General features: G+C 43.2%; 1 protein-coding gene across 7 annotated transcripts in view; it reads left to right on the forward strand.

Annotated features, from left to right (window-relative positions):
* PLD1 (phospholipase D1) overlaps positions 1–23,465 on the forward strand; it is a 192,046-nt gene that overhangs the window by 122,915 nt on the left and 45,666 nt on the right. For 6 of the 7 annotated variants that reach the window (XM_070072512.2, XM_070072514.2, XM_089330937.1 and 3 more), the window contains 3 exons: positions 2,881–2,991; positions 6,680–6,768; positions 22,954–23,067. In XM_070072512.2, the coding sequence (XP_069928613.2) occupies positions 2,881–2,991; positions 6,680–6,768; positions 22,954–23,067 (314 nt within the window). Of the gene's footprint in view, positions 1–2,880; positions 2,992–6,679; positions 6,769–22,953; positions 23,068–23,465 lie in introns of those variants that run through there. The other variant, XR_016232554.1, reaches the window with a different exon arrangement.

Here is a 23,465-nt window from a genome sequence, read left to right on the forward strand (position 1 = left end):
AGAGGACAGGAAGAAGAAAAAGAGAGAAAGAGATCTCCATTGTATGTGAAGGGGACTGGGCATGACATTAGAATGACTCATCCACAGTGAAAGAGTGCAGAGCTGTAATACGCTTGGGATCCTGTCTTGCCAGAGTATTCTGCAATTTTATATACTGTTTCCATAGTCATATGGAATTAGACAGACATGTGTGGCGTATTAATCTTCTCAAGGGAGCCTGCTTCTTCAGGCCAGTCTCCTTAACATCAAAGTTCACCATTAATTTGAGTGGACTAAGAGTTGAAACTTTCATTTGTTCAATTTTTCTATTTCTACCTGATAAATAATAATGCAGTTCTTTTTCTTTAACTTTTATTTAGTAGATATAAATTTCCAAAGTACAGTTTATGGATTACAGTGGCTTTTTCCCCCCATAACTTCCCTCCCACCCACAACCCTCCCATCTCCCGCTCCCTCTCCCATTCCAGTAATGCAGTTCTTAGCAATGTTGGCAAATCAAGAAATTTATACAATGTGGATCGCTTGACCTCATTTTGCACATGAGTAATATTTGGCTACTCATGTTCACAGTTGAAATTTTCAATTTCATTGCACATAATCATCTGACAAAATTAAACAGAATGCACTGAGGGGAGATATTTTGTAATAAATACATTATATTGGATAAAGAAATAATATTGAGGATGGTATAATCAGAGATTTTTGGCAAATATTTAGATTTGAAATCAGGAGCTTCTTGGTGTGGTCTATAAAGTTAGTAATCAGAGCAAGAATTTTACCAGACCTTTTGTAGACAGCAGAGATAAAACAGTTATGCGTTGGAATGCTTTATATGTTTCTGATACATATGAGGCCATTCTTTTCAGTTTATTGTCAATTTCAGTTGACCTTATGAGGGACAGTTTCAGTACTCTTGATTTGAAGAGTAGTAGGTCTATTTTTTACAGCGGTTCTTCTGTAATGTCATGCTTTTGTTAAGAAAAGCTCATAAGTATTTACTGAGCACCCACTATATGCCAGCATCGTGCTGCAATACCCATTAGAATACTGGGAAAAAAGACAGCTGTGGTTGGCTAGTGTTGAGAGGCCTTCTGTGTCTTCTAATCTACTCTCCCATGGTCTGCTCTGCAGTGTAGCTGGCGTGATTGCCACAGCTCAATGCATCATCTAATGCTCTCATTAATAATAACACTTCCAGAGCCGGCGCCGCGGCTCACTAGGCTAATCCTCCGCCTTGCGGCGCCGGCACCCCGGGTTCTAGTCCCAGTCGGGGCGCCGGATTCTGTCCCAGTTGCCCCTCTTCCAGGCCAGCTCTCTGCTGTGGCCAGGGAGTGCAGTGGAGGATGGCCCAGGTGCTTGGGCCCTGCACCCCATGGGAGACCAGGATAAGTACCTGGCTCCTGCCATCGGATCAGCACGGTGCGTGGGCCGCAGGCGCAGGCCGCGGCGGCCATTAGAGGGTGAACCAACGGCAAAGGAAGACCTTTCTCTCTTTCTCTCTCACTGTCCACTCTGCCTGTCAAAAAATAAAAAATAAATAAATAAAAATAATAATAACACTTTCATACCATTTCATAGGTGCCAGACCTCCCACTGTACTCTCCATAGTCGTTCATTTAGTGCTTCCTACAACCCTATAAAGTAGATACTTCTTTATAGAGAACAGAAATCTGAGACACAAAGAAGTTAAGAAATGTGACCAAGATCAATAGCTAGTAAGTAGTTGAGGTGGGCTTTGAACCTAAGCAGTGCTGCCCTGCATCAGGGTATTTAACTCAAGCTCAGCTGTCTGAGCAGGAGGTTCTCCTTGAATTCCAGGCAGGATCAGCTGAGCATCTGAATACAGGCAGACAGTGTGAGGGGCCATAAAGGACTGATCAAACCTCCAGAGTAAATAGAATCCGATGCCAAGTTAGTTGTAGACTTTTGAGGAGAAGAAGGCCATTAACTTTGAAGATTTACTAGAAAATGATAGCTTGCCCCAGCCACTGGAGTGTTTGGGATATAAATGGTTTTGGAGAAAGAGACATGAGCCTAGCTTTGATCTCTTTAATCTGAGGTGATGGGTTCAACTCCATGTTGACTTGAGTGACACACAAATTGATGAAATGGCAAAACACACAGTGTGGCCCAGCAGACAAGCATGGGATATGGAACAAGCAGAGGCAAGGGGTGCCAGTGTTGATTCCCCGGTGACACTATGCAAGTCACTTCAGTTCTTGGAATGTTAATGTTCTTGCTGGTGATTGAGTTTCTATTATTATTGCCTGAGAAAGTTTAGAGTCAGTGATGTGCCAAGGATCACACAGCCAAGTGAAGGCTGCATACCTAAATAAACTGTCTTTTGGAATTTATTATTCTGAACAATGTTTGGGGAAAAGGAATAATCACATTTTTAAGTTGGAGCTAGTTTGACCATACCACATGGCCCAAAACAGGACACTTTACAGAGTGAAATTGGGTACTATTATTAAATATACCCAAACACTATGCATTCTGGTATGATTGTGGAACTGTCATATGATAAGAGCATAAATGTTTACATTACACATAGCCATTAGAGGAGATACTTCTGAAATATTCCTTGGAGATATCACAAAATATGGTTTCTGATTTTGAATGAAAATATGTGTGTAAGAAAGTATACTCAGGATGTGACTCCCAGCTGGTGCCTTCCATACTGGCTGTGTCCAAGGGCCATACCCCAACTCCGTCCTCAGCAGCACTCCTCATCACCATCTCCCCTTGCCCACACATAGCTGTCAAGCCACTGCCATGCTTCAGTTGTTTGGAAGAGCCAGGAGGGACTGCGTTGCCTTGATGTGCCTAGAGTTGTCTCCATTGCCTTACTTTTGCTCCTTCCTGCTTGCTGCTGTATAGTTGCTCCGGTCTGCTGCTGACTGGTCTGCTGGGATCAAGTACCATGAAGAGTCCATCCACGCTGCTTACGTCAATGTGATAGAGAACAGCAAACACTATATCTATATCGAGGTAAGTCCTCTTCATGTCATTGTTTTGAGAACCTGCTGGCCCATAGATACCATGCTGCAGGGTTCTAGAAGTGGGCACCTGCCATTGTAAGAAGTGTGTGTTTGGATGGGACAGATGCTGGAGAAGCAGTGATTCATCACCCAAATCTTTAATTTTTTTTTTTAATTTGAGAGAGAGAGAGACTGACTTCCATCTGCTGGCTTACTCCCTACATGATCACAATAATTGGGCTTGGGCCAGGCTTAAGCTGGTTCCAGGAACTTAGTCTAGGTCTCCTATGTGGGTGCCAGGGACTCAACTAGTTGGGCCATCACCACTGCCTCCCAGGGTCTGCAATCGCAGGAAGCTGGCGTCAGGAGCCAGAGCTGGGTGTCAGCCCCAGGGTCTCTGATATGGGATACTGGCATCTTAACTAGCGTATTAACTGGTAGGCCAAATGCCTGCCCTTTTTTTGAATTCCCCAGAATATCTGAAGTTTACTCTGTATTGTCATTAACTCGGGATTCTAAGGGGAGTCTCCCAAATCCTTGGCATTAAATGTATCAACTCATTGTAGTATTATTGGCCAGAAGTACCCCATCATGGGTGTGTAAGTTTTGATTTGGCTGGGGTTGCAGAGTTTAAGTGTGAGCCCTGTACTATTTCATAAGAACACGAGAGGTCAGTTGCTAAAATAGAAACCACTGGATGCTACTGATTTGGGGATGTAGGAATGGGGAGAGTGCAGGGAAAAGTATGGGAAAGGAAGACATGAGAATGTTAAAGGCTGGTACCACCTTCTTAAATTCTGTATGATCTATTCACTACCAAGTATTTTAGATCAGAGTTAGGTTCAGAGTCTATGAGAAAATCTGGGGACCCTGAGTTTAGTTTGGAAATCTTAATTACACTTCAAAGTAGATGTAAAAATAGCTCAGAGCACTTGGAAAACCATGAGAAAGTAAAAAATCACAGTAATGGAAAAAATAAGTCAGAGCATATAGCACTTCTTTAATCTTTTCTTTCCTATCTAATAAAAAAAGTATGAACAGAGATGGGTAACTGGGGGAACCTTTCTAGCCCTGTTTTCCTTCCTCTTGTGTCCTGGCCCTCTCCCCCTCCATGTGGTGCCAATTCCATTAAAGCAAACAGGGAAGAATTTCTTGATTTTGTAGCCTAGAGAAAGAGACATCCATATAAAAATATTAGCAGCCTAAAGTTAAGGTGGTATCTTCAGCAGGATCACAGAATGGAAAAGAGGACATTAGTGCATGAAGTCTAGACTTTAATAAGATATTAGCATATATATATATATACATATATATATATAAGGATTATTTATTTGAAAGACAGAGTTAACAGAGAGGGGGACACAGAGCGAGAGGTCTTCCATTTGCTGATTCACTCCCCAAATGGCCTTAACAGTCAGGTCTGAGCCAGGTTGAAGCCAGGAGCCAGAAACTGCATCTGGGTCTTCCATGCGAGTGGCAGGAATGCAAAAACTTGAGCCATCATCTGCTGCTTCCCAGACACAGCCGCAGGAAGCTCAATGAGAAGCAGAACAGCCGGGGCTCGAGCCAGCACTCTGATATGGGATATGCGCTTAACCTGATGCACCACAGTGATTATTAATTATTAATTTTGATGATTATGCCATAGTAAGATGTTCAGGCTGGTTCATCAGTTGACCAACACTATTTCCTTCATCTGTCTTTAGTAGCATTAATGTTAGCCTTCTTTTTGAATGCTAGCTTAGCATCAAATGAAGTCAGTAATGCCCTGTGGGTGCGTAGGTTGTGGACATAGGCCTGGGTGGTACTGGTCTCGTTGAAGTAAGTGTTCCCAAAAGAGAAGTAGGGACATGACATGTGGCTAGTCTGTGCATACAGCTGCTGAACGCCTCTGTAATAGGAATTCAGAAACAAAAACACATGGTTTTGTTGCTTGTTGGATGCCTGGAGGGAAACCACGTTCTCAGGACGTTTCTACACCACGGCTTCCTGTAAGAGGGTCTTCCGTAGGCCCTTTACAGATAAATGCAACCAGGTTGAGTAAGAACCTGGAGGGTCACACAAATGACCGTGCCGCAGAGGGCTGGCAACCACATTCTGAGTCCTGAGCTTCCTTGTCTGTGTACCCTGAGTGATGAGCAAATGCTACTTTTTAATGATTGTCCTTATAAAATACAGATACACCATAGCAGTCTGCATTCTCTGTGAACATGCACGTTTCTCACCCACCTTACAACATTCCTTTATGCAGCAGCACAGGCTTGTGCACTATTGATATGATAATGTGATTCTTCATTGTCCAGAAATAGTTTTAAAGAATATCTTATAAATTTATGGATAGTAGGAGTACTTAGAGAAAAAAGAAAATATATTCCCATTTTTTTCATTTTATTATTTTATTTGCATATAGGCAACATACTCGCAAAAGAGATTTGGAACTGCTTAAAATAGAAGTTCAGGGATAATAAGAAATTCATACATACCAGCCAGGTTAAAAAAAAAAAAAAAGCAGATACTAGGAAATAATGGAAAAAGGGTGGAAAACATTTAAGCAGGCTTCTGCCATCTGCCCTGTGAAAAAGTGAACCTAGCATAAAAAAAAGCATGTTTGCCAATAGAGATTTTTTTAAACTTTTGTGTAAATTTTATTAAATTGAGGGACCGGCACTATGGCATAGTGGGTAAAGCCTCTGCCTGCAGTGCCAGCATCCCATATGGGTGCCGGTTTGAGTCCCGGCTGCTCCACTTCCTATCCAGCTCTCTGCTATGGCCTGGGAAAGCAGTGGAGGATGGCCCAGGTCCTTGGGCCCCCGTACTCATGTGGGAGACCTGGAAGAAGCTCCTGGCTCCAGGCTCCTGGCTTCGGATCAGCGCAGCTCTGACCCTTGCAGCCAATTAGGGAGTGAACCAGTGGATGAAAGACCTCTCTCTCTCTCTCTCTTTCTGCCTCTCCTTCTCTCTCTGTATAACTCTGACTTTCAAATAAATAAATAAAATCTTTTAAAAAAATTATTAAATTCAAAGGCAGAGTAACAGAGCAAGAGAAGGAGAGAGAGAAAAACAGATTTGGTTCACTCCCCAAATGCTGCAACTTTCAGACCTGGTCCAGGCTGACGCCATCCGTGTCTCCCACATGAGTGACAGGAGCCCAGATATGTGCACCATCACCTGCTGCCTCTCAGGGTGTGCATTAGCAGGATGCTGTTTTGGAAGCAAAGCGAGGTCTTGAACCCAAGCATTACCATATGAAATCCCAAGCAGTGGCTTTACCACTGCACCACAATGCCTGCTGCTAGATTTTAAAGTCATAGGTGTTTAGACAATGTCAGAATCTCAAAAACAGACAAGCAAATTGGCACCTAATTACCCTCTTGATCAAATTTGGAATGTTCCTAGCATTCTGAGACTGTGTAGAAAATCACCCACAGCGAAGTGCAGGTGAAATAATACTGTGTCCTTCTGCTTGTCTCCACTTGGGGTATGAGGTAACCCAGAAGTACGGGAGACCCAGAGTGATATGAATCTTCCTGGATCCTGTGTCTCGGACCTTCCGTGTGATGTCAGAGACCAGGATGGGGCTGCTCGTGGAGCATTTCTCCAGAACGCCTGTGCAGGGTTTGCTATTCACCATGTCTTCCTCATGTCCTTGTTCCTAAGAAAAGAAAGCCTCATGTAGTTGTGCTGTTTGTCTCTCCTAGAACCAGTTTTTCATAAGCTGTGCTGATGACAAAGTTGTGTTCAACAAGGTGGGCGATGCCATTGCCCGGCGGATCCTGAAAGCGCACAGGTAGTGTTTGGGGCCCTCTGGTGGGGGTTCCTCCTGCAGCTGTTCTTGTATCTGCTCCTAGCCCGACGTGAAGGCCCGTTTTTAACATGCAGCGTTTCCTCACGGGCTTGCCTTTGGTGCAGCCGACAGACAGTAGGTTGTTGGTTCTTTTGAATCCAAGCCAGTTGCTAAGCATTTCTGGGTCCCTTTTTGAAGGAATCTAAGTTCTTCCAGGGCACAATCATTTTTTCCTGGCCAGACTCTTTCCCACGCATGAGGTTTGTGATTTGATTTATTTAATGGCAGACAGTGAGCTGTGTAACTTAAAAAACAAAGCCAAATAGACATAATATTTTTCCATGGGTTATATTTAAATCCTTGTTACCAGCTGCCTCATTTCTTTAGCTCATGGGATTATTCAATAACAGTTTCATTGAGATGAAATTCACTTGGTATACAGTCTGTCCACTGAAACCCTAGACTCCATTGATTCTAGTTAGTATACTCATAGAGGTGTGCAGCCGTGCCTGATCAATTTTAGAATGTTTGCATCACCCCAGGAAGATAACCCCATACCCAGAAGGAGTCATTACCCATTCTCTCCTTCCCTTAGCCTCTAGGAAGTACTAATCTACTTTCTTTTTCTGTAGACTTGCCCAGGAGTGTGCATTTCATGTAAATTAAATCATGCAATATGTGGGCTTTTACAATTGACTTTTCTCACTTAGCCTATTTTGAATGTTATAGAATGTTCAGCATTTTGAGTCTTTTAGTAACTAGACAATTTTCTATCACATGGGAACACCACATTTGGTTTAATTCTTCATCAGTTGCCGGACATTTGGGTTGTCTCCACTTTGGGCCATTATGAGTAATGCTGTTATAAACATCCTGTGCTAGTTTTTCTGCAGACATGTTTTCATTCCTCTTGGGGTGAAATTACTGGGTCACAGGCTAACTCTGTGTTTAACACATTGAGGAACTGCCAGATTATTCCAAAACAGCTACACCATTTTACATTCCCATTGTCTATGAGAGCTGCAATTTCACTCTATCAGTGCCATTACTTACTGCTGTGTGTCTGTGTGTGTTATTTATTATCGTCACTCTAGTAGGTATGAAATGGTAACATTGTGTGGTTTTGATTTGAATTTACCTAATGACTAATGATGTTGAACATATTTTTGTGTGCTTATTGGCCATTCATATATTACTGTGAAGAAATAATCTATTGGATTACTTGACTTTTTATTGTTGAATTTTAAGAGTTCTTTATATATTCTGGATACAAATTTCATATCAGATGTATGGTTTGCAAGAATTTTCTCTCATTCAGTGGGTCATATTTTATTTTCTTGATGGAATCCTCTAAAATACAACAATTTCTAATTGTGACAAAGCCCAATCCATTTTTTCTTTCATCATCTGTGCTTTTAGTGTCATATCTAAAACATTGCTGCCTCATCTAGTATCATGAAGATTTATACCATTTTCTTCTAAGAATTTTGTAGTTTTAGCTCTTATATTTAAGTCTTTGGTTCATTTTTTTATATGGTATGAGTTGGGGATCCATTCTTTTGCATGTGGATACACTTGTCCCACAGAATTTGTTGAGAAAGCTATGCTTTCCCTACTGCGTTGTCTTAGCACCTGGGACAACTTCCTTTTATTTCCTTTTTTCTTTATTAAAAAAAAAAAATTTTTTTTTGACAGGCAGAGTGGACAGTAAGAGAGAGAGACAGAGAGAAAGGTCTTCCTTTGCCGTTGGTTCACCCTCCAATGGCCGCCGCTGCCAGCGCGCTGTGGCCGGCGCACCGCGCTGATCCGATGGCAGGAGCCAGGTACTTTTCCTGGTCTCCCATGGGGTGCAGGGCCCAAGCACTTGGGCCATCCTCCACTGCACTCCCTGGCCACAGCAGAGAGCTGGCCTGGAAGAGGGGCAACCGGGACAGAATCCGGCGCCCCGACCGGGACTAGAACTTGGTGTGCCGGCGCCGCAAGGCGGAGGATTAGCCTAGTGAGCCGTGGCACTGGCCTTTATTTCCTTTTATGACTAAGTTTAACTTTATGTAAAAGTAGCAAAATAAACCATTACACTTCATTCTTTCAAGTCATTGAATAAACGCAGCTAAGAATAAGTCCTTATATCAGGGGTCTTCAAAGAGTAAATAAGAATGCATAATACAAAAAGACTATGCATGGATTTCAATTTTTTTCACCAAAATAAACTTTTTTTTTGACAGACAGAGTTAGACAGTGAGAGAGAGAGAGACAGAGAGAAAGGTCCTCCTTTTCTGTTGGTTCACCCCCCAAAATGGCCGCTAGGGCTGGTGCGTTGCAGCCTGCGCACTGCGCCGATCCGAAGCCAGGAGCCAGGTGCTTCCTTCTGGGCTCCCATGCGGGTGCAGGGCACAAGCACTTGGGCCATCCTCCACTGCTTTCCTGGGCCACAGCAGAGAGCTGGACTGGAAGAGGAGCAACCAGGACAGAATCTGGCACCCCAACCGGACTAGAACCCGGGGTGCCAGCACCACAGGCAGAGGATTAGCCAAGTGAGCCACAGTGCCGGCATAAACTGTCTTTTGAGTTCCATTTTCCCATAAATTTTTGAAGTACCCACTTACAACTTTGGGAATTAAGATGGTTTTAATTTCTAATGTCATGTGGTACTTTTTTTTTTCAAAGATTTATTTATTTATTTGAAAGTCAGAGTTACAGAGAGCAAGAGGGAGGGACAGAGAGAGAGATGTCTTCTATCTGCTGGTTTACTCCCCAAATGACCACAATGGCCAGAGCTGGGCTGATCCAAAGCCAGGAGCCTGGAGCTTCCTTGAGGTCTTCCACATGGGTGCAGGGGCCCAAGGACTTGGGCCATCTTCCACTGCCCTCCCAGGCCAGAGCAGAGAGCTAGATTGGAAGTAGAGCAGCTGGGACTCGAACTGGCACCCATATGGGATGCCGGCACTGCAGGCGGCAGTTTTACCCACTGTACCATGGCGCTGGCCCCTCTCATGCACTTTTTAAATAAATTGATCAGAGGATCTGTTTCAGAGATGACTTAAAAACAGTCTTATTTACAGTTGAACATATACACACATACACAGATTTCTTGTAGCCTCACCAGTTCTCCAGTTCTCTGGAGTAATTTACAAAATCGCTGTATCTTTTTGTCATCTCTTGCATTTCATCACTGCAGGTGTGTCTGCATTAGCTGTGAAGCAATTTGGCAAAAGAGAAAAATAATTTTTCTGTAAAGTTAAGTCACAGCCCTACCCTGACAAGTGAGCTCATCAGATGCGTCAGTTAATCATGAATTTTGTTCCTGTGATCAGCTAATAAGGAGGGTAGGGGGAACCTTGGCTTCACCCCCCCCCAATTATTAATTTACTTTATTGAATGTTTAGTATATATCTGTAGGAGTTGCTTTTAAGTGTTTGGGAACCTGAAAATATTTTGCTTACTATATTAATTTGCCTTTAAAAATCTGAACTTCTAATATCATGAGATCTGGTTAATGGTTAAGACATTAGTTAAGGTGGCTGTGTCCCATATTGTAGTGTCTGGGTTCAATAACTTCCTTTGGATTCTGACTCCAGCGTCCTGCAGTACAGACTCAGAGGCGGCAGTCATAGCTCTAGTGACTGTGTTTCTGACACGAATGTGGGAGACCTGAACTGAGTTCCTGGGCCCTGGCTTTGGTCTTGACCCAGCCCCAGGCATTTCGGAGCATTTGAGGAGTGGACCATAAGGTGGAAGTGCTCGCCTTCCCTCTCTCTGTCTCCCCTTGCCCCTTCTGTCGCTCTCTCAGAATAAATAAATTCATAAATTTGTAAAATATAAAAGCCATACAACATACCAGGTTAAGGCTGGAAGGGTAGGGTCTGATTGACAATTCGTCGTGGTCCCCTGAGCTGCTCCTAAGAGGAAGGAGGAGGCTGACAAGACAGCGTCTGTTGTACATGATCTTAGGCTGTGAGGTTCCCAGGGCACATTAATGACTGGCAATTTCAAACTAACTTTGTAGAAAATGGGAAATGAGATCATCAAATTTAAAATTAATTATGTGTCCTTGGGCTCTGATTTCTAAATAGTCTCACTGTCTTTGGCAGCCACATTTCAAAATGTTATGGGTATCTCGTTCAGACTTCCAGCGGTTACACACATGTGCCATGGCAAACGTGTTTTACCTTTTCTCATTCCTTGAACTGCACATTATCGTTCGTCTCCTGGGTTACTTCCACTTCAAATCCTGAGCTTGTGTTCTTAGGCAAGGTCAAGACTAACAACCCTGCATTCAGGAGGGACCTTGAGGTGCCATCTGCAAGCCTGCACCCTCTCCCTTCATAGACTGCTCTGCTCTCCACCCTTCGGAGACTCCAAGCCTTCCTGCCAAAGTCACATTCTTAGCAACATGTATGTTTTTGGCTGTTGGAAAAAAAGAATAAAATACAGCCCAAAGCAGATGGTGGGAAAAGGCATTCAGCAGTCGGGCGGGCCTGACCAAGGAACACAGGCCCTCTTCCCGGTCCTTCCCACCCTGGAAAGCGCGGTCTTAAAATTGCCAACTCCCTCAGCTGGGCCGAGTCTTTATTTTTCTGCCAGCGCTGGAATCCAGCCTCACACCAGTTCCCTTAGCAATTTCTCTGCTCCCCTCACTTCTGGTTGCCTCTAGCAGCCATAATTCTTCATAGAAACATGCTTTTGCAGAGCCTCCAGGTTCTGATCTTGACCTAGAGCCTCAGACTAGTGTTCATGCCTCGCCAGACTGAGAGCATCTGGGAAGTCACTGACGGGAACAAAATGTCTGCTCTCGTCAGTGGAACTGTCTCTGAGTTGAGGCCCACTCCCAACCCACAGGAGGACCTGTCTTTGACAACTCAAACGTTGGAGATGGAGATCAGGGAGAAGGAATCCGAACGCAGTCCAAAACTTACTGGTTTATCCTGAGTTTGAATAAGCTCGAGGATAGACTCTGGGCAGAAGCATTTTGAAACACAGTGTGCCTTGGACAAATGGTTTCTGAGGATGATCTTGGATCTTTGCATACAGAAACCTGACAGAATCAATTTTCTGACTTTAGAAAGTCAGGAAGCAACAGGGTACATTTTATACTCTTTTTGCCAAAAAGTTGGCACACGAATGGAAGCAGTCTCTGTATTTTAATATTAAGGTGCATTTGAAAAATACACTTCTGGATGCCAGTTCAGATGCCCATGCACCACATCGGAGTGCCTGGGTTCAGTCTCAGCTTCGGCTCTTGATTCCAGTTTCCTGCTAATGCAGACTGTCAGAGGTAATGGTAGTGGCTTAAGTTGTTCGACGCTTGTCACTCAAGGGAGAAACCTGGATTGAGTTTCCTGTTTCTGGCTCTGGCCCTAGCCCATCCCCAGTTTTTGTGGGCATTTGGAATGTGAACCAGCTCATGGGAGCTCTGTTTGTCAGTCTGTTGTCTGTCTCAAAGAAAAGACAAAGAAGGAAAACGAAGAAAAATACAGTTTGCATTTGAAACTGCAAGTTTGTAAACTGCTCAAGCCCTTCGTGCTTCTTATAACTGTAGAAGAGGTATCATTTACCCATAAGTGGGTGGAATGGGGACAGTCCCCTGCTGGGAAATCTGAAATTATTGGGGGACCAACATGTCTGCATATGAGGGCTCTCTCCAGGGCTTTTTGAATATTTCCGTTTGTTCTGACTGTTTCTTCACTAACAAAGAGAATACTAATATCTTGCCTTACCCAGCTCACGTGACAGTTTGTAAATTGTGAAGAACCAGTTCATCTAGAAATTATTCTAGCATGTCCAGCATATTCATCATGTGAAAATACTCTGCTCACTTTAATGCAAGCAAGGATAAGGAAGAATGACATGCAGATCAGCCATTTGAGAATTACTATTTATATGAGAAACAGAAATGTTTTTGTTAAGGTGGTGCTTAAGTTTAAATTCCTTACCTTTATTATTGGATGGCTACTGCTGGATAAGAAAGACAGGTGTGGGCAGCTGGTTGGTTAAAACACTTCCATCTAGAGGTGCCCTGCCAAAAACCTGTGCATGACTCCTCCTTGGAATCACAGTTTGGATTCCTTATTGGTGATCTCATAACACTCTCCACAAAATACTCCATATAATAAGCTGTATCCTGAAGCATAATGTGAATTCAGTTCTGTTGTATTTTCATTTTAGGCTCTACTTGCTTTGTTGTTCTTAGAAGGTATGCAGGCTTCTAATTGAAAGCACTGGTTGTTGATTGACTAGAAAATGTAACCAAATAGTTGTTAAGCCTTTCCACGTCGTAGGTTCTTTACCTGTGTTACTTCATTCCGTCTTTATATAAACTTTTGGGGTTGGATGTGTAAACACCTCCAATCTAAGGCTGACACAGCTGGCACCTCATTGGTTCAGCCTGTGGTGAACCAGGCTCTTCTTGCTGGAAGAGCCTTGGGGTGACACAGAGTGTCAGAAAATAGGAGACAGGGAACACCCCTCTGTCTCTATGTCTCTCCTTATGAAGTCACCAGGATTTGATGATGGGAACCCTAACACCCTACCCCAATCCACCCACTCCCCAAAGGCTCTGCCTCTGAACATCAAAATCGGATTAAGTTTCCACTGTCTTGGTAACATTAATCTAAGACTTTGGGGGATCAAACTCCTAACCTTGGAGGGACAGCTCCACAAACCATGGCAACAAGGCATTCAGCTGTTGATGATGGGACTGGGACTCAAACCTTGTCATCAGGACTGGTGCTCTCACCACCAAGCTCCTCTCGTTTCAAGGGAAGTGGGCACGTGCTACTGTTAAACCTCCCAAAACTCTGTGAGATACTGTGAAGTAAACAACAACAGCAGCAAAAGTCAGATGAATGCTCTATTTTTTAAAGTAATTGCTTGATAGATAAAAAAAAAATGGGCTTAGAAAAAAGTCTAGATCCTATAATTACCATATCCTGTAATTTTGTACCAAGCTGAAAAGACATAATGGTCTTGCTTTAGAAGTGATACCTTCAAGAAACTTACACAGTGGTTTACAATAAAAAGAATAGAAAACATTTTAAGTGTGCCAGTTGCCAATTTTACATTTTTTCTTGTGGGATAAATTCCATGCTCTATAAAATTCCTGGAAAAGAGGTTACATTGGGGGCACAGATGACAACAGATCATGGTAGAAGAACTTTTGATTTAGATCATTTAATTGCTTTTATTCTCTTCCAAAAATTGTATGAGTGGTCATCTCAGCAGAGACAGAGAAAGATTAGCCCGGGACAAGGGCCAGCAATCATTCTCAGCCCAAGCATGCGCCCTGGCAGACAGAGGATAGAATGGAGAGACCTTTTTAAAAAGAGAGAGAATGAAAAAGGCAGGGCCTTGGCAAGAGCAGTTTATGAAAGAGTTTTGTAGAATTTGGGGGCTACTAAGGGGTGTGCCTATCAAACCAAGGTTCTCAACTCTAAGGTGAAGTCTAAGTGCTGGTAGGCTGGGCTGATCCTCAGCATAATTCTCATGTTTGAAAACTTGTCTTTTTCAAAAGATAAGCAATGAAAAAAACTGTGTGTGTGTTAATGCACAACACATATTATATCCTAGTCTATAATGTCACACATACAATAGGTAATGTTGTTGCTAAATAGGGCCAGCATTTCTAGCGCACTGCATTGATTTTAATCAACTCTATCATGCATGGTTGAAAAAATTGAAGCCCAGAAGAAACATTGTACTTTAAAAGGTTTTTTAAACACACAGTAAAAAGGACTGTGTCTCAAACCAGCAAGAGGCTATAGAACCGATTCCAAAATCACTGATAACCACCATAGAATATTGTTCTTCCTACTTATGCATGTGCGAGCACACGCACAGACACACACACACACACACAGATGAAAACTAACACTAAGCCCCAACCACAGTTCTTATTTCTTCTTGTGTTTACTGCTGCAAAATGCATAGCAGTAGAAGGATTTCAAAGCAGCTCTGGAAGTTTACAGTGATGATCTGTGATGCACAAATCCCAAACTCAGCACACAGTGTCTCAGCACTAGGAAATCACAGTGAGCTTCTTTGGTGCTTTCTCGGAGACCCTGAGACCCATTGTGAATGGACCCCGCTCGGGTGAAGGAGGAGGCAGTTTGCAGGAGAGAAGAACAAGAAGGGGAATGCAGAGGCAGCCACCGCTCCCACCCATCCACATGGGGTTCCTGCCGTTGTGGCTCTTCTTCTTCTTCTTCTTCTTCTTCTTCTTTCTTCTTTCTTCTTTCTTCTTTCTTCTTTCTTCTTTCTTCTTTCTTCTTCTTTCTTCTTTCTTCTTTCTTCTTTCTTCTTTCTTCTTCTTTCTTCTTTCTTCTTTCTTCTTTCTTCTTTCTTCTTTCTTCTTTCTTCTTCTTTCTTCTTCTTTCTTCTTCTTTCTTCTTCTTTCTTCTTCTTTCTTCTTCTTCTTCTTCTTCTTCTTCTTCTTCTTTTTGATAATTTATTAGATAGTAATCATAAACTGCTACCAAAGGTTTTTAATTAATGTATTATTTACTTTTATTTAAGGATAGTGGAAACAGAGATCTTCCACCCATAGGTTGATTGCTCCCAGTAGCCAGGACTGGGCAAGACTGAAACCAGGAGCCTTGAACTCAATCTGGGTCACCCACGTGGGTGTCAGGGACTCAACTAGTTGAACCACCATTGCCTGCTGCCTCCCAGGGTCTGCTTCAGCAGGAAGCTGGATTTGGAAGCAAAGGTGGGACTCACACCCAGGCATTTCAGTGTTGGATGCAGGCATCCCAAGTGGCATTTTAACTACTGTGTCAAAATCCCACCCAGGTATCCTGCTTTTAAAGGTACAAGCAACATTACAGCACTCAGAAAACTTAAAAATATTCATTTTGAAATTCCATACTTACCACTCTGAAAAATTCACTTTTTATTTTTATATGTCTGTTTTTCCCCATGTTAGTGTATCTTTGAATTAATTTATTTGAAAGGCAGAGTGAGAGAGAGATCTTACATCTACTCCCCAAGGGGCTGCAGCAGCTAGAGCTTTGCCAGGAACTCTATCCAGCTCTCCTACCTGCGTGGCAGGGGCCCAAGCACTTGAGCCATCCTCCCCTGCCTTCCCAGGTTCATTAGCAGGGAGCTGGATCTGAAGTGGAGCAGCTGGGACTCCAGCCAGTGCTCCAGTGTGTGATGCTGGCTTACTCCACTGTACCACCATTCTGGCATTTCTATTTCTCTTTTCTGCTGCATTGTAACTTGTTTTCTTTTCCTGTAACCTACTAATTTCTAGCTCACATCCCATTTCCACCCAATAAGGATAAATTTAGTTAGGCACTTTCTGATAAATATAGCCCGATCCATTAATTTCTCATGCTTTTTGTTCTGTATCAGGGTGCTACCACTGCCACCCTTTGTCCCCACATCCCCATCTGTGATATAGGTTCTAAGGGGCACTGGGGCTTTGGGAAGGGGCTTGCAGATCTTAGTATTGCTCTCCCAGGCCTGGTTTGGCATCTACTTTAATGTAACTTAGGGGCTTCTGCCTGCTTCTTCCACAGCTGCCTCTGCTATATCTCCTGTGTGCTGTCACATCCCCTGGGCTGGTGGTCGCACTTTCCACGTTTCTCTGGGGTTCCCAGGGGAGCAAGCCTCACATCCTCACAGCTCTCACAGCCTCACATTTAAAAGGGGTTGGAGTGTATGCTGTTTTCCCTGGAATCCAGCTTGAGGTTGATGGATACAATCCCTGCCTTGAATCTTACTTTGATGCTTTTGCACGACTGCCTCAGGTCAGAGAATCTCCACTTGGTCACATCTAAGAAGGGGACATCTGTGTGCCCTGCTTCCCACCCTGGGGTCAATGCCTGCTTTGTATCTTCAGGCACAGGGCAGAGGACCTTAACACATGGGAGGGGTAAATCACCTGAGTGTTTTATAGAACCAGCCTGCAGCATTTCTATCCTTTTAAAATTATAACTTTGTACTGGGGCCAGTTTAACATGGGACCACAGCATTTTTGTTTCTAAGCCATCACAATTATCCTTTTTAGTGGCTGAACAATGATCATCCCATTGAGTGGCTGTAGCATACAATGCTGTTAGCCATTCCTCGGTTGTTGGACATTTTTTCCAGTTTTTAGCTATCTCACTTATTACTGTCATAAGATTCAATGAATTTTGAAAGGAAAACATTTTAACAAGAGGCCTGAGAATGCAGTTTTATAAAATGGTTCTGGGCTGCGGTGGATAAAGCAATTACCTGCTTGATCAGTAGTTACGTGGCTTGGTGCCCACCACTTCTTGTCTTGCTTTGAAGACCGTAAACAATTTTGCACTTGTGGGACTCGGGTTCTCGCCCCAAGAGGATTGCTATCATTTGCACAACTCTAGTGATGTGAGAATGCAGTGTGGGAGAAGGGGATTAGAATCCTCAGTGGCTGAGAACTGATGTCTTTGTGGATTTGATCAAGGAGGCACATGGAACACACTGCCACAGAATTGTCTCTTCATTGGCTGACATTCAACTGCAATTTATGGTTTGAAATTCCAGAACCTGTTTTTGCACAGCAGTGGAAATGTAAGTCATTTCTGCCAGTTTGCTGTACATGGTTTAAAATGTCCATCATTCGGGATATTGAAAAACTGCTGCATTGTAACATAGCAAAGGCTTTGGTATGAAGCTGAGTCTTTAAGGCATCAAAAATGTGAATATTCTGGATTCTGCAAACCAGAATTTGCAAGAATGCATTATAGTGTTTATAGGACATTTCTTAATGTCCTACATAAGAGATTGGCATTTTGAAGTCATTTTTGCTTTCAAAACACACAAGGATAAAATGAACCTTCTCTTACAAACAGCACACAAAGGTTTGGTGTCCAAAGTTAGCAATTTCACTTTCAAGAGTTTGCCAACATATCTGAAAAATGACTTAGGTGGATAAGCATAAATATCATAATATTTTATTTTGAATAGCAAAAAGTCTAGAAATAACTTACATGCCTTTCAATAAAGATGTGGTGAATATTTTAAGGTGTATTTGAAATGCAGAGTGACACAGAGGTATACACACACACACAGAGAGAGACAGAGAGAGAGAGAAACAGGGAGGGAATAAGAATCACCCTGATTGTTGATGAGCAACTTGATATGTTATCCCTCTTAGTATTTTTTTTGTTTGTTTTACTTAATACTTTTGGTTGAATACTGTAATCAATACATAATTCTTCTTAAGTGCTGAAACAACTGAAAAGTGATCGCTGTTTTAAATATAAGAGTGGGAATAAGAGAGGGAAGAGATGTGCAATTCGGGACATGCTCAAGCTGACTTACCTCAAACGGTAGAGTTAGAAACATACCAGGGGATTCCAATTCAATCCCATCAAGGTGGCATGTACCAATGCCATCTCACTAGTCCCAGTGATCAATTTCTGTTCACAATTGATCATAATGATAGGACTAAGAACCAAAGGGATCACATAAACAAGAATAGTGTCTGCAAATACTAGCTGATAGAATAAAAAAGGGAGAGAATGATCCAACATGGGAAGTGAGATACACAGCAGACCCATAGAATGGCAGATGTCCTAAACAACACTCTGGCCTCAGAATCAGCCCTTAAGGCATGAGGATCTGGCTGAAAAGCCCATGAGAATATTTCAGGCGTGGAAAGCCAAGACACTCTGGGGAAAAAAAAAAAAAGAAAAAACCTAAATGAAAGATCTCCATGAGTGAGATCCCAGTGGAAAGAACGGGTCCTCAAAGAAGGAGATACCTTTCTCTGAAGGGAGGGGAGAACTTCCACTTTGACCATGGCCTTGTCTAAAAATGATCAGAGTCAGTGAACTCAGGGGGCTTCCATAGCCTTGGCAGCTCATGACAAGAGCCTAGGGTGATTACTGATGCCATAAACAAGAGTGTCAATTTGTTAAGTCAACAACAGGAGTCACTGTGCACTTACTCCTCATGTAGGATCTTTGTCCTTAGTGTGTTGTACATTGAGATTTAATGCTATAGATAGTACTCAAACAGTATTTTTCACTTTATGTTTCTGTGTGGGAGCAAACTGTTGAAATCTGTACTTAATGTATGCTAAACTGATCTTCTGTATATAAAGAGAATTCAAAAGGAATCTAGATGTGAATGGAAGGGGGCAGGGAGTGGGAAGGGGGAGGGTTGCAGGTGGGAGGGATGTTATGGGGGGGAAGCCATTGTAATCCATAAGCTGTACTTTGGAAATTTATATTCATTAAATAAAAGTTTAAAAAATTAAAAAAATAAAGAACACGTACTCCAGTCAAAAAAAAAAAAAAAAAAAAGAATCTTCCATTCACTGGTTCACTCCCCAGATGGCCCCAACAACCAAATCTGGACCAGGCCAAAGCCATCCTGGCCTTCCACGAGGGTGACAGGGGTACTACCATCTGCTGCCTTTCCAGGCACGTTAGCAGAATGTGGCATCAGAAGCGGAGGAGCTGCGAGTCTTAACTGGCACTCTGTTATGGGGTGTTGGCATCACAAGTGGTACTTAACCCACTTAGCCACAGTGCCTGTCCCAAAGAGCTTGTTTACATGTGAAGATACAGATCCATGATAGAATGCTGTGTCCCTGTTGTTAAAAAATGAGTCACTCTTTATGTTCTTTTATTTTCTTTTATTTTATTTATTTATTTATTTATTTATTTATTTATTTATTTATTTTTGACAGGCAGAGTGGACAGTGAGAGAGAGAGACAGAGAGAAAGGTCTTCCTTTGCCGTTGGTTCACCCTCCAATGGCCACTGCGGCCGGGGCGCTGCGGCCGGCGCACCACACTGATCCGATGGCAGAAGCCAGGTACTTATCCTGGTCTCCCATGGGGTGCAGGGCCCAAGCACTTGGGCCATCCTCCACTGCACTCCCTGGCCACAGCAGAGAGCTGGCCTGGAAGAGGGGCAACCGGGACAGAATCCGGTGCCCCGACCAGGACTAGAACCTGGTGTGCCGGCGCCACAAGGAGGAGGATTAGCCTAGTGAGCTGTGGCACCAGCCTCTTTATGTTCTGATGTGAAAGGATTTCCAGGATTTACTGTTAAGATAAAAAATAGCAAAAAAAAAAAAAAAGATAAAAAATAGCGTTCAAAAAGTATTTGTAGATTCTAACATTGTGTAGAAGGAAAAGACACATATATATGGTTATAAATTCACAGGGTATTTCTAAAGGAACCTGAATAAAACTGGGAACAGGCTCGGCCTTGGGGATGGGGAACAGGGCCTGGGAACAGCGGAGTGAAGGAGGGTCTTTTACCACTCTCTGAGTTAGCGTCTTTTGCCTCTTAAACTTTGTACTATGGGTGTATGTTACCTGTCAGAACATGTAGTTGAGCCGGCGCCGCGGCTCACTAGGCTAATCCTCCGCCTAGCGGCGCCGGCACACCGGGTTCTAGTCCCGGTCGGGGCGCCGGATTCTTTCCCGGTTGCCCCTCTTCCAGGCCAGCCCTCTGCTGTGGCCCGGGAGTGCAGTGGAGGATGGCCCAGGTGCTTGGGCCCTGCACCCCATGGGAGACCAGGAAAAGCACCTGGCTCCTGGCTCCTGCCATCGGATCAGCGCGGTGCGCCGGCCGCAGCGCGCCGGCCGCGGCGGCCATTGGAGGGTGAACCAACGGCAAAAGGAAGACCTTTCTCTCTGTCTCTCTCTCTCACTGTCCACTCTGCCTGTCAAAAAAAAAAAAAAAAAAAAAAAAAAAAAACATGTAGTTGATTTGGTGGTTCCTCCAAATGCTAAACCTAGAATGACCATGTGACTCAGCAATCCCAGTCCTGAGTAGAATAACTGAAACCAGGGACTCAGACAGACAGCGGATGACAGTATTATTCACAGTTGCCAGAAGGTGGGAACAACCCAAGTGCCAACCCAAGAGGGAATGTGATATATACCTACCATGGAATGTCTATAAACCATGATAAGGAAGAGAATTCTAACACGTGCTACAACATGGATGAACCTTGAAGGTGTCGTGCCAAGTGAAATAAGAGACAAACAAAAGGACAGATACCGTAGGATTCTGCTTACATGCAAGGTCTAGAACAGGAAGTAGACTAGAGGTTACCAGTGCCTGCTGTGAGGGGAAATAGGGTCATTATCACTTGGTAGTCCTGGAGTTTCTGGTTGGGATGAAGAAAAAATTTAAGAAATATAGTTGAGATGGTTGCCCAACATTGTGAGTATAATTAATGCCACATAAAGGTACACTTAAAAGCTATGAAAATACTAATTTTATATACATGTATTTCACCACTGAAAGAATCAACAAAATTGAATTTAAAGCAAAGAGTCTTGTGCAGCTTAACCTCTTCCCTCCAGAGGCTTCCCCAGAAGGGAGCATTCTTCCTGCCGGATCCCGTTCTCCCTGAGCACCTAACACTGAGTGCGTCCTGTGTGCAAGGGTCCCATATTAGGCACTGCCAAAAATAGAAAGATATGTAGGCATGCGGCCCATGTTTCAAAGGAGCTTTGCACACAGCCTATGTGGCCCGTGTTTCAAAGGAGCTTTGTACCCAGCCTAGGCAGCAGCTGTGTGTGTCAGCAATTGAGGAAAGCAGGAAGGGGGCTGAGCAGAGGTGCAGCCATGGGCCTTGGGGGTGCACAGGCAGCAGTAACCTGATTTTGATAGGAAGATCCGGGATGGTTTGACAGAGGAAGTCCCCTTTCAGGAAGAAGTAGGATTCCTTAGAGGCTGAGAGCGGATGAGCCGAGCTTCCTTGCTAAGGGCAGTCGCCTCCAGTCACGGGGAAGGGGCTCCGCAGGATCCTAGTGGAAGAAGAGTCTGTAGAGGCAGTTGAAGCTAAATGGAGTCCGTTGTTGAGTGTGTGATATAATTCATTAGACCTTCTGAATTCTGGCTGTGGGGGAGTAGCTTAGATATTCTTTCCATTCGTTTCCAACAGCCTGTTTACCATTTAGGGATATGAGCCTTCCACCCTTATCAAGCAGAGAACTTGAACAAGTTTACATTTTTTTGTTTTCTTTCCAACTCAAACTGTGTTTGCCATCTAGTGATTAATCCGTGCCATTACAACAACCTACTTAGGCTTTGCTTCTCAGCGCCGAGCCAAGCTCACAGGCCTTCAAATTCCATTCTGTTGGCAGTCCCTTCTGCCCTGAGCTTCGCTTGCCATATGTCTGGATTCTGTACGTTGACGTTCAGAGACATGAGTAATGAAATCTGATCCCTCAGAGAGTACTAATGATAATCACATGAAAGAAAAAATGAGTTTTCGAAATTAAGTCTTATGAAAATTTCAAGAAGAACCAGACTGGATGAGTAACCAGTAGCAATATCTTCGTGTGACTCTCGACCTCTGATTTACTAGTGAGACTGGTTGACTGCAGTAGATACCACCGTCATTCCCAGGCTTTGTCTTCTTCCTGTATATCCTGTATATTGTGTAAATGGAGACAAAGACTTTAGCAGTTTTCATTCCAAATAAGTACCGCCTATTTAGACACATGTCTCCAAAGGTCTGACTTTAGGTGTGCAGTCAACATTGGAAACTATGCTTTCTTTATTTTTGTGGTAATATCATTAAGTAAAATTCCTTTTCCTTAGAAGGTTGTCATTAACCAGTTGGGAAGGTTGGCAGAGAAATACTGTGTTAAATGCTCAGGAGATTTAAAAATAAATATCAGTCACCCGGAATTCATAAAAGACCCAGGGTAACATTTTGAAGGAGATCTCACAGTTTCTAAGCAATAATATTAGACGTCTATATTGGAAAGCGCACTGTCCACTGTATCTTTGTGTCTCTGAGATCTAGACTGTGTTACCCATCAGTTGTGAACTCAGTGCCTATTTGTTACCTTCTAAGTGAGGTACTGTGGTTATAGCGTGTTATACACATAACTAATACTATAACATCTTTTCCTAACTTTGTTATAATCCATTTTCCCTCCCCACTTCCATGGCATCCAGGCAAGGCTTTTTTCAAACAAAGGATTATGCTGTAGAGATAGTGAGTACCGTTCCCACCTTCCTGCCAAGTTCAGATGAGTGATCAGGTTGTGCTTTGACAGTCTGGGTGACACAGTCTGGCCTCCAATTCGGCAACACCCCCAAGCCCTGAAACGTGATAGAATATATCATGGGAAACCACTCACTCAATCTCTAAAACCTTGTGAGCTGCTCGACTGTCATTTTTTCAGCTGATATTGGATCTATTTGTGGTGAATGTCTTTGCGTCTGACTTTTGCAGGGAGAACCGGAGGTACCGGGTGTATGTTGTGATACCACTTCTGCCAGGATTTGAAGGAGACATCTCCACTGGCGGAGGAAATGCTCTGCAGGCCATAATGCACTTCAACTACAGGTGCCAAAAGTCTCAGTTGTCTGTTAGGGCTTCCAATGAGCTGTGCACGGGAGCTGGTGAGGGGAATGGCAGTGTATCTCCACATCCATTCCATGGAGCGTTGAACAAATGGACATCTGTTCATTTTACTTTTAAATTATAGCCTCTTTACTAGTTGATAAAATTCAGATGGAGCCAGGAATCATGACTGGTGGACTTAGGCCACAAGCCAAGTATAAAAGACCAAAAATATTCATCTGTCTCTTAAATGCATTGCCTATCAATCTGTCTGTCCATATAAAATAATAAATTATCCTTAAGCCATGAAATAGTTATAAGCTAGTTTTTGTGATAAATAGATAAAAGAAAGCAAGCTAAAGTGGTATGATTTGAGTGTAGTTGGTTATGATTCTTTAAAC

Source organism: Oryctolagus cuniculus, chromosome 4, assembly GCF_051225735.1.
Source record: "Oryctolagus cuniculus isolate XC-2025 breed Fujian yellow rabbit chromosome 4, ASM5122573v1, whole genome shotgun sequence".
NCBI lineage: Eukaryota > Metazoa > Chordata > Mammalia > Lagomorpha > Leporidae > Oryctolagus > Oryctolagus cuniculus.